General features: G+C 40.8%; 1 protein-coding gene across 2 annotated transcripts in view; it reads right to left on the bottom strand.

The window, feature by feature from the left end:
* Nucleotides 1-15,550, bottom strand: part of HID1 (HID1 domain containing) — a 78,452-nt gene that overhangs the window by 25,402 nt on the left and 37,500 nt on the right. For both annotated transcript variants that reach the window (XM_089536717.1, XM_089536708.1), the window contains exons 5-14: nt 14,139-14,245; nt 13,390-13,506; nt 10,861-11,083; nt 8,005-8,061; nt 7,776-7,916; nt 6,912-7,002; nt 5,074-5,225; nt 4,778-4,856; nt 1,361-1,525; nt 106-333 (exon numbers count right to left, since the gene is read on the bottom strand). In XM_089536717.1, the coding sequence (XP_089392843.1) occupies nt 106-333; nt 1,361-1,525; nt 4,778-4,856; nt 5,074-5,225; nt 6,912-7,002; nt 7,776-7,916; nt 8,005-8,061; nt 10,861-11,083; nt 13,390-13,506; nt 14,139-14,245 (1,360 nt within the window). The remainder of the gene's footprint in view (nt 1-105; nt 334-1,360; nt 1,526-4,777; nt 4,857-5,073; nt 5,226-6,911; nt 7,003-7,775; nt 7,917-8,004; nt 8,062-10,860; nt 11,084-13,389; nt 13,507-14,138; nt 14,246-15,550) is intronic.

Below are 15,550 nucleotides of genomic sequence, written 5' to 3'. Positions count from 1 at the left end.
CTCTTTCTTGGACAATTTACCTGGGGGAAAAGGGTACTCACAGATGTCATTTCACCATCTTGAATTTATCCATTCATTTTTCTCCAATGAACAGGTCAGACTAACCTGGAGTTGCTACTAGGCTAGTCTTCAGTGTCCCTGGCTCAGCAGGTGCAGCCGGTCGTGACCCTTCCATGGACATCCCCTCCTGAGAATTGGTGCGAGATATAGGTTCAGGAGCTTTCTTTTTACGCTGCAAAGCTTTTTGGATAGACTGCAAGTCAGTTGGCAAATTAGCCAGTTGATGGAATACATTTCGCTTGCGAATAATGGCATATACTAAATTGGAGTTGCCTGCCAGAACAAGAAAAGGAAAACAGTAAGATCTGCCATATTTCTCATTGAAGAAAACATGTAGTGAAAGAGGCCTGCCAAAAGAAATAAAGTCTACAGGATGGCAGTATTGCCAAGAGGTAATACTAGACGTTGAAGAGGTTTTGATGTGAGTCTTTTTTATTAAAGCAGTTATAAACGATTATAATAACAAATACATACACCTCTGAGGTAAAACATCATAAATAAGTGAAACTACAGCGCTCCCGCGCCACACGCAGGCGCACCATACGCGGTCTTGAGCGTATGCGCTCAAGCTTGGGGCGGAAGGGGCGGCGCGTCCCATTCAATTGAATGGGGGGCGCGCCCATGGCGCCCTGCGCACCGCCGTGCACAAGCCCCATTGTTTCCAATGGGGCTTGAGCATAGGCGGAATTCGCCTTACGCGACGGGATCCAGAACGGATCCCCCGCGTAAGGAGAGGGCCGACTGTATCATTTAACACCTTTCCCTGCCTTTTCTTTTCCTTGTTCCAGAAACAATATCTACCTCACCCCCTCAAGCCACATGGCACAGTTCTTGAGCAACTACTATGCACTAGATTTGCTTTACACCATGGTGGTCATCCCAGGGTTCTTGGGTCAACAAAGAGCAAACTAGCACTATCCCTTAAAATAAACCATTCCTGTTTCTTCATGGTTTCAGGATAAATTTCTGTAGTGTCCCCAGCTGATACTGCTGAAAAATTATATTCTTAGAAACAGCAAAATACAATCAGTCATCTGTATCCACGGATTCCTTACCCATGGATTCAACCATCTATGATTTGAAAATGTTATACACACACACACACACCAAAAACCAAGCCCTAATTTTTCCATTTTGTATAAGGGACACCATTTTACTGTACCATTGTATTTAATGGGACACATTTTTTTTACAGATAACAGAAAATTATCACTTCATATACCCAGAGTTCCAGAAAGGCTTACTGCTTGGATAAGTTCTCAGAAATCATATAGGGCCAGCTTCTTGTTTAGCCACTCACCATCAAATTGATACTGGATGATATTGTTGAAAACCTCCAGCAAAAAGAAAACAAGGTGGTGGTTCTGAACAGTAGAGAAGAGGAACCAGGTAGTTGAAAAAGCTTCCAAGAGGTGCAGCAGTTTGTTTGCAGCTACCATGGAAAGGGACTTCAAGTATGGAGATACTGCAGAAAGGAGACAATAAAGAGGAGGAAAGGCAGTTACTGTAGGCAGTTCAGAAATTCCACTTACAATTGCATGATCACAACACCATCCACAATGTGTGTCTTTCATATGGTTTCACATATAAAAATGTACTTTCCGTTCCCTTAACCAATTCCAAGAAGACTGCAGTCTAACTTCTGACTGTGGAGAAGGCAACAAGGGAGAAGGGAAAGGCATGGACAGCAAGGGGTGAGCATTAGCAGCTGGGAGTGAAGTTTAATCCAAAGGCTTCATGGAACTAGTGAGTTCTAAGAATGTTCCCATTCACTGCTCTGTTCTGCTCAACCCTTCATTAAAAATATTACTCTATTTTACAAAAATACAGCAAGTAAGAGCCAGAAGATTGCACTTTATAATAAGTAATAAGATTCTATCACTGGAAACTTTCCAGATCAAAGACCCCCTAAATTAAGTCTCTGAGACTCCCATAAACCGAGACAGGTTGAGTTTCTTTTATCCAAAATGCTTGGAACCAGAGATATGTTGGATTTTGGAATTTTTCCCCCTGGATTTTGGATTATTTGCATATACATAATGAGATATCCTGGGGGGGATCCAGTTCTAAACACAAAATTCATGTATATTTCATATACACATCATGCACATAGCCTGAAGGTGATTTTATGCTGTACTTTTAATAACTTTGTGTGCACTGAACCATTAGAAAGCAAAAATGTCCCTACCTCAGTCACTCATGAAAAATGTTTTGGAGTTTGGAGCATTTCAGATTTTGGAATTCCAAAGGAGACTCAATTTATAATCTGATTAGCACCTAATTCTAGGAATACTGTAATAAAGATAGCAAGAAAGGTAGCAAGCTTCCCTTCTTGTCTAAGGACCTAATTTAGTGTGCATGTGCATGTGTATATGCCTCGTCACCTGTCAATGTATAGTGACCCCATGAATTTCTTAGGGTTTTCTTAGGCCCAGTATTCTCAGAGGCTTTTTTCCCATTTCCATAGTCTACAGCACTTGCTTTTCATTGGCAATCTCCCATCCAAGTACTTACCAGGACTGACCCTGCTTAGCTTCTAAGATCCGATGGCATCTGGTGCCTTTGGGGTATGAAGCCCCTATTTTAGGGTGCTAGTTACAATTTCATTACAGGGGGGATGGCAAAATTTAAGCATCTAACTTCACTAAATTCAACAGTTGTTCTCTTCAGAAACTAAGGGGTGAAACAGACCAGCTCTAAACACTGACTTCCCAGCGGCTTGGGGGCGTGGTGGACGAATGCCCAGACGTGGGCTGGCTTCTTGGCACTCCGGTGGCACAACATTTAGACGCCACACAAGTGCTGTAAAGCTGCGGCAGGACAAGAAAAGCTGGCTTTTTGCCAGCGAAAAAAGGAACAGCATTTTGCCGCTTCTTTTGGGCTGGCAAAAAGGCGGATTGGGGCCATGGCGTGCAGTTGCTGTGGCCCCGATCTAGCTTTCTTGAGGGTGGCCTCAAACCGCCCCTTCAGGGCAATCTGTTTCACCTCTGAGAGTATAAGTTATTAAAAAAAGAGGCCTTGTGAAATAAACAATCTTACCAGACAATCTTGCCTTAGCTGTTAATATAGTCTCAGATTGGCTTTTTTAAAAACTGTCATATCATTTTTAGCACATCTTTAAGTGCTTCCCTGAGGCCTGAGGGTACAGGATATAAAACAAATAATCTAAATCAGGAGAAATAAAAAGGAGCAACCCACAAAAGACACTATAAACCATTTCTCATAGGGAACAAATCTCGATTCCAGGCCTATTAATCAACACTTTGCATTGGTAAATGGTGAAGAGAGTCAATGCCATCTACTGCAAGAAGGCAGTACTGCAGCATCTCATTAGTCATAAAATAATTCCAGTGGTAATTAATGAAACAAAGGCGCGTTACAGACTGCTCGTTTGGGGAGGCCTGTAAGCGGCCCTTTCCCCGCTGTACCGGGGCCTCAGCTGCCACAACGGCAGCCTCCAAGGCCCCGATCCGCCGCTTTCCAGGCCGCGGGGAAGCGGCAAAAGGCCGCTTCCCTGCAGCCTGGAAAGGGGTGTCCTTGGGGCTTCATGCCCCAAGGACACCTGATGGTGGCGGGGAGAAGGAGAAAGGGGCCGCTCGGCCCCTTTCTCCCTTGCGTCCCTGACGCAGCCGTCTAAAGGCTGCGCCAGGGACGCAAACCTCAGAAGGAGCTCCGTTTCGGAGCTCCTTCTCGCACCGCGGAAAGGGTGCTCTGGGCGCCCTCGCGCAGTGCGACGACGTCATGTCCACGCCGCCTCATTTGGAGGCGGCGCGTTCGTGACGTCGTAATAGCGGCCCCATGTGGAACGGGCGCCGCCATTTTGTACGGACTGGGTCCATACTAGGGTTAGGGGTGTCAAGAAGTGACGCCCCTTTCTAACCCTAGTACAGACCCAGTCCATACTATTAGGCCCATCTATAACGGGCCAGAATTTCTCAAGTGAAACTGAGAAAAGAGCACAACTGAACCAACAACTTCCAATATTTCCACCAACAGTTCCATTTACCATTGTTTCCTCCAGAGGAGTGTAAGACAATAAAGTAATATTTTGAACTGTGATAACATCTGTATGCTTTATCTACACTTATTATTTATTCATTTATTTATTTTATTTTTATCCCACCTTTCTCCTAAAGTGGGACCCAAGGTGGCTAGTGTACATAAAACACAACAGTTAAAATTGTACAAATAAAATCGTAAAAATATAAAAATTACAAATATTAAATTTAAAACATACAAAGCTAAAATTAACAATCCAAGACCATCCCTCTCATAATAGTAATAATAATAATAATAATAATAATAATAATAGGATCTATTTATATACCGGCCAATCACTGGGAATCCAAGCGGTTTACAACAGTGGGGATAATAGACAGTTCCCTGCCCTCAGGCTTACAATCTAAAAGACACAACAAAAAAAGGAGAAGGGAATGGTGAGGGGGGCAGGGGATCAGGTCCAGCATTCTTCTCTCCCTCTGAGGCATGGACCAAGGCAGATGGACCGGAGGGAGGGCTCTTCTTCTTCTTCAGGCTTCTTCATCCCCCAATAAAACCAAGCCTGCCAGATTTCAAAAGGCCTGTTTAAACAAAAACACTTACACAATGTCCCCAGGAAAAAACTGGTACACTACTTGTTGTTCAATTTTGACAAAACAGTGGTTGAAATACAAATCAAAGTAATTAGATCAATGTCAGAACAGTTCAGATAGCTTACCATTCACAATAATGGTGAGAAGGCAATCAAAAAGGGGCTGCAGCCGCTGGTGCCCACTAGTGATAATCTTGTGAAAGACCTGGGTATGGAATTAGAATTAGATTAGAATTAGAATGACAGTGTGAACAAGAGCAGATACAGAGATCATGCTACTACTGTGGTGGTGGTCATCATCACTGAAGAGCAAGTATAAAACTTGATATTATTCAGGTCAGGCCATTTATGTCCCAGCTCTCCCAAAATGGACCCTCCCTGATTTAAAAAACAGAAGCACTAGCAGCAACTGTTGCACTCACAATGATAAGAAGATCTGCATGTGTCCCTGTGAACACAGGGATGTCCATTGGTACTCGCACAGAATATGGCTTGTTCAGGCGAACCCCAAAATTCCTCTCCCCACTCAGTAGCAATAGAATGAAGACACCAATATGCATTAGACCAACACGAGCTATAGTAAGGGGAAACAGTACAGAAATTAATTCATTCAACAGACCAGCAGAAACAACCCAAAAGTTACAAACAAAGCAAGATCAGAAAGTGAGGACAGAATGTAGAGGAAGTTTCTACACAGGCCTCCTACTGCTATTTAATGCAGTACCTCATGAAGAAACATAAAAAATCAACTGAACTACCGGTATGTTTCTGCTTGACACTCCCCAAAAAAGTTTTATGTCAAATGGTAACATGTGTCTTTTCATTGTCACTATAAGTAGGGCTGTGAATGTGCTCCCTACAATGAAAAGGGAGCTTGGGGACCAAATTAATTGTGACAGCACATCCATGTATCTGTTGCTTTTCCTTATCTCATACAGTGCTTTATCAAAGAATGATAAAATCGCAGAATCATAAGAGTTGGAAGAGACCGCAAGGGCCATCCAGTCACACCCCCTGCCATGCAGGAAATCTCAATCAAAGCATCCCCAACAGATGGCCATCCAGCCTCTGTTTAAAGACCTCTAAGGAAGGAGACTCCACTACAATCCGAGGGAGAGTGTGTTCCACTGTCGAACAGCCCTTACTGTCAGGAAATTCCTCCTAATGTTGAGGTGGAATCTCTTTTCCTGTAGCTTGCATCCATTGCTTTGGGTCCTAGTCTCTGGAGCAGCAGGCTAGACATCCCCAGCTCCCTTAGTCGTTCTTCATAGGGTGACTAAAATGGTGAAGGGTCTGGAAACCATGTCCTATGAGGAATGATTTAGGGAGCTGGGGATGTTTAGCCTGGAGAAGAGAAGGTTAAGAGGTGATATGACAGCCCTGTTTAAATATTTGAAGGGATGTCATATTGAGGAGAAAGCAAGCTTGTTTTCTGCTGCTCCAGAGAACAGGGCCTGGAACAATGGGTGCAAGCTACAGGAAGAGAGATTCCACCTCAACATTAGGAGGAACTTCCTGACAGTAAGGGCTGTTCGACAGTGGAACACACTCCTCGGAGTGTGGTGGAGTCTTCTTCCTTGGAGGTCTTTAAACAGAGGCTGGATGGCCATCTGTCGGGGATGCTTTGATTGAGATTTCCTGCATGGCAAGGGGTTGGACTGGATGGCCCTTGTGATCTCTTCCAACTCTATGATTCTAACCATCGCGGATTCATACCAAAATGTTCATCTTTGATTTTCTGGCAGCACCTTAGCAGTTCCCAAATCGCAACCATCCCCTGAGTAGTACTGAGACACAGCATTTGAAATCACAAACAATTTTACCTATATTAGCAGGAAAAGACCAAGAGTAGTGGAGAGGTTTGAGTGTTGGACTAGGACCGTGGGAGATCAGGATTCAAATCCATGAAAACCCACTGGGTGACCTTGGACTAGTCACACTCTTTCAGCCCATGACAAAAGCAATGGGAAACCTCTTCTGAATAAATGTAGTCTGGAAAACACTATGATAGGATCAATATGAGTTCACTTAAAAGCACATAACAATAACAGCAACAGGGAAAGGCTCTTTATTATGGAACCTATTTGAATGCAAATTTCAAATTTCTGACTTCAAGTTCTCTCTACGAGAGCAATCTTTCAGGTGATGTTGTCTGACTTTGCCTACATCTAAGGAGTCAGCTGCAGAAAGAGGAGACATCCAACTAAAATGAGTGCCTAAGATACTAAACAAACATGTTTCAGAAAAAAGACAAACTTACATTGATCTGCTCTGGCATCATTAAGGAAGTAGAGAATTGGCACCAGGATGTCTAGAACATCACTACTCTTCAGCACAAAGAAGAGAAATTTCTGAAAAGAGGAGAAAATAATTCAACTGCTTTGCACAGTTTTATTTTATTTTATAATGCCTGAACAAGTTCAGTAGCCAAATTAAATAAATTTGCTCCACTGATGCGCCACATTCCACAATGTGTGAGTAGTATGTCAAGATCGCCTGGTTTTCCCACGGCTTCAGGTTTTTGAATTATGCTTTGTGAGGAGGCCTGTTGCAGGTTTGGTGAGACAAAAGAAAGATTTAATCATTCTATAAATACTTACCAAGAAGTCACCCCCACAGGACTCAACAATGTTACTTCCGAGGCAGCATGTACAGAACTGCATTGTTAGTTCCACGCCTATTTTTATATAAAATGTCTTGAGCAACAAAAATAATGTTCTGCAAGTAATTTCTCACTGGAACAAGGAAATCAGTGACTCAACAACATCATCCTTGCACACCTTTTCCATACAGGTGGCTTTAAGATGGAAGTTTTACATGTATATCAATATAGCACGACTGACATGTGGAACCTACACAAGGGTGAGGATGAGGTCAAACCCAACACTGATAAGTCAAATGGCATATCAGACATCAGGAAAATATAAAAAAAAAGACACTAGTGTATGAAATGATTCCTCTTTCTTTAGAATCACCACCCTGCCTTCTGTTTAATGCTACCACTCTAAGCCAGTCACAGGTGAAACTGTCATCTCACAGACACTTTAGATACTCCCATTCCTACCCCCTCATTCTGCTTCAGCAGGTGCTGATCTCTCCCTTTGATTTTATAAGCATCAAGTACCTTGTTGAAATCACACAACTTCCAGAACAGAACCAAAAGCTCTTGATGGAATTGTATCTTTTTGGTAGAGTTTGGCAGATAGGTTTGGAGCAGAGGGTTGGAGAGGAGGCGGGCCACTCCCTTCAGAATGAACTGGAAATCCTAACAAGACAGAAAGTGTAAGTGGAACACACAGCATGGGTATAAGGCTACACCAATAAACAGTCAGAAGCAAAATATGGCATGTTACCTCTTCTCTGTGTATCCTAGATAAGTAATTGACAAACAGATTGTCTGGTCCTGGAGGCTGCATCAAAAAGGAAATTGAGTAAATGTTTCTTAGCATATCAAAAAAGCACATATGAATTCTCTAACAAGTGACACTTTTTGCAAAATGTTCATCAGAAAATACTACAGACTGTCAAATGCTAAGCACTGAGACCTAATCCACTTTCAGTCTTTCTTAGCAAAAAGCATTATCAATAATCCACGGTCCACAAAGCACACAAACACAGTGTGAAGTCCTAACTCAGTGTGTATAGCTTAATTCTGAGTGGGTAGGGAAACCTGCTTTTTATGGGAGCACTATTTTATATTCCAAAAAAGAATACAATTCTCACTTCTCCTCCTGTTTGCCTCATGATTAAAAAGCTTGACCTTCTTTTGAAATATGTAAGAGGGTTTCCTTGTTTTGGCCAGCCTCCACCTGCAATCTCTCTTTGGTAAGATCTGACTAGATTCTTATGTGGTAATACGACACAATTATTCCGTCATCTGCTCACCAGTATTTATTTTCTCTCAAGCAATACTCTGCTTCATAATTTGCTCCCATGTTTTCTTTAGTCCCTACAGATGTCGCAAAAGTCTATGATAATTCTAGAGCCAAAACTATGTGCATTATTTATTCTATGTCAGTGTACATAGGAGTTTAAATAATCTTAAATAGAGTAAATAAATTGGGATAAATCCTTTGCAGGACTAACAAGTAAAAACACCTATAGTCAAAAGACTAAGTGCTAGGTAGTCCCCAAAGAAGTGTTTCAGTACAGCAAAGACCTGTACTATTAGATCAGTCCTCACAGGACTAGAGCAGAGGTGGGAACATTTGGTCATCCACATATTTTAGATTTCAGCTCCCAGAAGCCCTAAGTCACAACAGCCAATGATAAGGGACTGTAGGAGTGGAAGTCCAAAATATTTGAAATGCCAGATCCCCCCTCCCTGACTAAAATGCTTCTTTTATCACTACAGTTCTGCTCATCGGAAAGGATGGGGTACCATCCAGGATGCAATACAGATAGGATGAAAAGCAGAGGAAATCAAAATAATCACTGCTGCTGGAACTGTAATCGTGTGCAAAGGTCAAAAGTGAACTGGTTAGCATACAGATTAATGCAGGATAGGTATTCAGAACTAGTTAGTTTAGCATTAAAAAGAACTGAGACTGCAGATATACCTCAGGATGCTAGTTTCCATGTCAAAAATTCATTACAACTTGTTACATTGGTCTCAAGCAATGAAATGAGATCAGAAAAATCCAACCATCCCAGCCAAACTTTTTCAGGATTTTAAAAATGATTCTGGTGGGACAGGAGGGGGCAGTGGGGAGATACAGTACAGCCCCAAAAGCAACAGCCTCCTTATCAATAGCATTCACTCTGTGATGGATCCATGATTACAAGATGGACATATCCTCCTATTAACATAATAATTCCATTTAATTTTCTCCTATATTTATAAAAACATGTCTAGGACTTTGGGTGAAATACAAAGTAGTACGTAGGAAAAAGATTCAACACCTCCTCCCCACACTGTTTATTTACTTTAAACTGTTCTTCTCCCAAATGCTTTCCCTTTGTTGGGGTTGCTAAAGTTTTGCTACATACATTTGTTTGCAACATGGAGCTTGGCACCCAACCACCACCGCATATGGAGCATTAGTTCTCGTTATTACCTTTTAATCTAAGATTCCCGTCTGGCGAGAGCTTCCAGTTTAGATTAACATATGCTCCATTCCCCAAATTAATCAATACTATTGTCTATATTCAGAATTGTTAAATGGAATGTTAATTGTATATGCTGTTCTACAATCAATTTCCCCAAGGTTTTTCTTTTATTCAACAATGAAGCTGCAGATAACTTCAGACTGAGCACAGCTTGAGAACTAAATAGAGGATCAAGGAAACTGTAGGATTCTGTACTTTTATTGTTTTTGGGAAGCTATTTAAATTGTTGGGAGGGTATCACTTTGAAATGACAGCAGCCAATAAGGAAAGGACTAAACAGTTTTTGTTCCCCACCTACCACTTACATCCCCATTGCCCCAAGCTACTCCCAAGAAATCCCATGTATTTTACCTGGAAAAGTAAACTGTTCTAGGGAACTACATAGACTAGGTAATAGCATATTTAAGAAAGAATGCAAACAAAAGAGCAAGTGAATATTATTTCTTAAAAACCCTTTTAAAACAGCTGTTTTCTGGGCCTTCTGAGAAAGACTCAGAAATTTAAGCTATATGTAACCGGTATGCTGACTTTATGAGAGGCAAGTTGCCATCACCAAAAGGCCAACCAATCTAGATGGATTGAATTGAGGAAATATGGGGCTTGCAGTAGACAAGATTTGGTAACTTGAGTTTTTTAAGGTTATCATTGTATGGCTTTTCTTGCTCATGAACACTCATCAAACTGTTTACATTTATACATGTCTTGACTTAGGTTCAAAAGCCATATTTTAGAACAAGCCTAACTAAAGCACTTGCTTTCAATCTTCCAAGGAACTTTATGCTAAAAATTGCTGGCTGTGTGTCTGCTGGAAACCCCTTTAGGCTGTCCATATGCCACCAGGTAATCTCTACTACCTTTTAGGTCTTCTGAATCCCCTGGGGGAAAGAAAATTTTGATGCTAGCATTCTAAGCCTCTGACAGACCACTAGACTCTGTATGAGTCTGGGTCCCAGTCTCATGATACACACATTCAGAAAGTAATGGCAAACTAGAACACTATGTTCTGGCCTACAAAATTACCTGGAAAGGAAAGCCAAACATCACCATCACCCTCCCATCCCCAAGTACTATCAACACAGCTAAAACTGGGTACAACTCACATCAGCATCATCCATGACTGTGCCAGTTGTAGTGCCATCTACTGTTGGACTGGAACTGGTGGAAGTGTCATAGTCCAATGTGACTATCAGGACTTGGGCAGCCTGCTCCACTAGGGGTTCACGGTAGTCCGAGAAGAGCAAGTGGTTATAAGGAATCCCATAGCCCACTGGATCATAAGCACAGACGATATTCAAGAGGGAAGTGAACAGTGGTAGTGCATGCCTGAAAGAGGACCCAACATGCTCAAAAAGATACACAGGGGGGGAAACACCTCTTGGTAGTGCTACAAGCCTTCCAAAGAGAAGCAGTCTTTCTACAAGATATGCATTCCATTAGCACCAATTCACTATTGTGCAAAAGAGTGGAAATAATGTTTTTACATGCCTCAGAGTCAACAAGGGTTAGTGAAAAGGAACAGGCAGTTCTTTTCAATATCATCTGATTATTTTGGTGTTTCTTTCTACTATTTTAATATATAGAGTAATATCCCAAAACACCTTCCAAAAGATATTTGCTCAGATCTAGAATGTTCCAGGCATTTTGTGCAGGCGGGCCCATCTGTAAGAGCCACAGAATTGGCAGAATATGGAGTATGAGTGACTGTGATGTTGCCAGCAATATGCAAAGTACTTTAAAATATACCCAATCCCTTTCCAATAGTAATCTGCCCAAAGTAACTTACAACAATCAACAAAGCAGTATCCATTTATGCTGTGCACTTTCATGTTATTTTATTTTTTCCTTCAAAGTGTCTCCTGTCATGGAAACCACAAGCACTTGCACTGCTTTCTTTTTTTTTTTACCGACAGCAGAAGAACAAACATTGCAAGCCTATCTCTTCCATGGAAAATAAAGATTCTCAAAATATATAAGATGCATTTCTTTGAAGGCTGCTTGTCTTACTTCCTTTTTTCCACTGGCACTGCTCTCTTCCATTATGTGGAGAAAGGAGTAAAACTACTTGCATTAGACCGGAGATAACACAGTCAGCTCTACTAAGAATAAAGTCAGTTTTGAAGAATCTGAGCACATATGTATTTAAGTTCAGTTAATAAATTCTAACACTAATTTAGAAACAAAGGTTTGCTGTACATGTTTGCTAATGTTTTAAATATACACATAAAACACTATCAGTGATAAATTTTTATCATCAATTGAATTATTTATTTTACTTGCTTCATTTGTATGTTGTCTAGTTAACAATTCCTGCTGGATGGTTAGCAATAAAAATATAAAATTAAATTAAAAACTGTAAGGATCATAAGGTGATATTTAAAATATCTTGAAAGGGCAAGGACTTCATCAGTCATTAAAAAGATTATAATGTAAGCATGCTATGGATCTCTCTAAGGAAGGCCATTTCATGGTGTGGTGGTACCATTGAGAAGGCTTACTGAAAAACAAAACAGGATTTTTAAAAATATGAAAGGTGGTGGAATAAATCCAGTTAGCTATCCTGTTAAAATGTGCTGCATTAAGCCATTCTGAGAGAAAGGGACTAACACCAGAAGGCATCATTCACCAGGAATCTAGAATTACAAACCAGATGAACAACAAGCTACACTGGTCAGAACAGTCAAAATGCTTTCCAGAAATACAATGAACTTCAGGTTCCAGTATGCCTACTATCTAGGGAAAATTTGAATTCAAAATAAATAACTCCTATCATTCAAAGTAGTTATACTGAAGTAGGTAAAGGTAAAGGTTTTCTTTTTGATAAGGTTGTCAAGTCATGTCCAAATGTAAAGGACAGTGCTCATCTTAATTACTAAGCTGAAGACCCAGTGTTGTCAAAGATCACTCTGTGATCATGTGACAAGCATGACTGCACAGAATGCTATTATCTTTCCACCAAAGTGGTACCTATTTATCTACTTGCACTTTTATATGCCTTCAAACTGCTAGGTTGACAGAAGCTGGGACTACTGATGGGACCTCACTCCGTCATGCAGCAGTTGGACCTTTAACTGTCAACCAGCTGATCTTGCAATTGTCAGAGTCAGTGTCTTAACCGCTGAGCCACTGCATCCCCTGATAGCAATACTGAAGTATAGGTAAAGGTAATCCCCATTGACAAAGTTATCAAGTCGTGTCCAACCATAGGGGGCAGTCTTCATTTTCGTTACTAAGCTGAAGAGCCAGCGTTGTCAAAGACTACTCTGATCACTGGGCAGCATGATTGCATAGAATGCTGTTTACCTTCCCACCAAAGTGGTACCTATTTATCTACTTCCATTTGCATGCTTTCGAACTGCTAGGTTGGTAGAAGCTGGGACTAGTGATGGGAGCTCATCCCAACATGCGGCACCTGGGCCTCAAACTGCCAACCTGCCGATCTTGCAATCAACAGAGTCAGCGTCTTAACCACTTGAGCCACCACATCCCTAATACTGAAGTAACAGGAAACAACAGGAAACAAATTAACATGTTTTGAAAGAACTACAAAAATGGGGAAGGGTAGGAACAGATAAAAGGTTTGGATTAAACTAGAATTTCTCAGAAGCATCCTCCAGACACAATCGACTCACCTGTTCTCAGTAGAACAAAAGAACTGGACCCAAGGATTAGTATTGCTACTGTCTGCAGAGGGGGGCAGGTACATGACCTCTGAGAAACAAGTCAGCAGGAGTTTCAAGAGCTCTGTCCTGAAAAAAAAAAAAACACACACACAAAGAAAGTACATCTGCAAGTAGATAAAGTTGATTTGTTTGGGGTTTTCCCCACTGTACTAAGACTTGTGCTCATTTCTGTTCTAAAAGATTTTTCCAAATTTTCTTCCAATAAGCACTTATGCAAGCGTTATAATTAACCACTCTCATTACCAAAAAAATGCTTTTCTAGGAGAACTGTTCCCCTACCACAGTTGTCAGGAACTATGAGGCACAAATACATTTGCCAATTCACAATATGCAGCTATTAAAATGGTGCCTCCTGCTTGGCCCCATCCCAATCACAAGAGTGCAACTAGCTTCAACAAGCACCCTTGCATTAGCATTGTCAACTCATGGCATTTCATAAATTAATTATGCCTTGGCTTTCATATTCTATCAAGAATCATACACTTGAACAGGAAACAAATGCATCCCCTTCCATGAAATTATGTCTCAAAATGTCATGTTTCCTAGCCTTAGATCCCATTAGCATCTGATCAGCTAGATTTCCACACATATTCAGAATGGTCCAAATGAGGAATGGTAACCTCACTTTTTTGCACAGAGCCAATCTGAATCTGAATCATGCAATCACCTCTCTGTTGCCTGTTCTCTAATAGTCTCACCTGTTTAGATCATGCATGTAGTTTGGTTGTGGGGAATGAGCAAACCCAACACCAGCCTCCCAGATGTATTCACAGCTATCAATTGCATGGATATCCTCAGCTGTGTCCTGGAGAGGAAAGCAGGAAAGGAAGGATAAAAAGTAATGCTCAGAGAGGCTTCAGGAACACATGTGGTGCTTCACCAGCAGAGACTATTGGTGGACCTTCTACTTGATTGCATGGATAGGATGATAGACCTGGTTAAAGGGCTAATGAAGTGATTGTTCCCCTGTGCAGACAAAAGAGAATCTGAGAGTCAATCAGTACAGAAGAGACAGAAAGTGCTTCTGAATGGGAAACTCCCAGTGCCACTAAAGGACATTGTCCAGCTATTCAGTTTTTTACTATTTAGTGGATTTTCTGCAGTAAAAAAGAAAACCAGATATAATAAAAGCAAACATAGAGCTACGTATACAAATATTCCATGAATGAGGAAGGGTGAAGACCCTAGAATGCTTCTCGTATTCCAATATATAGCCCTAAGAATATCCTGCATGTGTGTCAAGAAAGAAAGAGAATTACAGGTAAACATTTCTATGTTATCAGTAACTTTATGTAACAGAGAGACAGACTAATCAAAATGTTTTAATTATTTTTTTAATTTTCCACTTAGGTGACCACTGCAAGCAGGTCATAAGGTACATTCTGCCTATGAAGATTTATACTACAGTAAACAATACTGAAATTTGTTTTATCTTTGTGAACCTAACTGAATGCAACCTACTCCCAGATATTTATTTATTCAGAAGAATTATACTGTCTTTTAATCGAATGATCCTCAAAGTAAACTGCATACACACACAACACACACACACATCAAACTCACATAGCACAATCATTCTTAGTCCTTCTAGTTGAAATATGGAACCAGATCATGCTTCCTTTCAGATCCAGTACAACTAGGGTTGTGCAAGCAGACACACACTTCTTTAACAGATCCCCCCCCAAAAGGCATAGATGAAACAGTATGACTACCTTGCTGTTATTTTTAGCCATCTTAAATCTTAATATACCTTCTTTATCTAAAAAGTCACAGTTCAATAGTATTTTCTCCACAATCCCACTACTTTGCTATGCTTTCAAGGCCAGTTATAACATTTTCCCATCAACCCTGCAAAGCAAAGTCAATATTTGAGCAGCTTTTCTTTATATCCCACTTCATTAATGTAGACTCTTATATCCATCTAGTATTGTTCCAGTTTTGTCTTTTGGCGGCTGTATTCCTTTTTCTGAACCCCAAGCAAATCACTTGGACTAATTTTGTGAAGACAAGCAACCATTGAAAGCAGTGTTTTTACTTTACTTGGGTAAAAGAGGCCCAAAATTAATGTGCTCAAATCAAGGTTGTCTGGCATCATTAAAACAAGTTCTTT

This window comes from Sceloporus occidentalis, unplaced genomic scaffold (assembly GCF_023333645.1).
Source record: "Sceloporus occidentalis isolate IW3139 unplaced genomic scaffold, rSceOcc1.0.p SCAF_1, whole genome shotgun sequence".
Classification (NCBI taxonomy): Eukaryota; Metazoa; Chordata; class Lepidosauria; order Squamata; family Phrynosomatidae; genus Sceloporus; species Sceloporus occidentalis.
The sequence above is the reverse complement of the archived record's forward strand: the minus strand, read 5'-3'. Positions and strand labels throughout refer to the sequence as shown.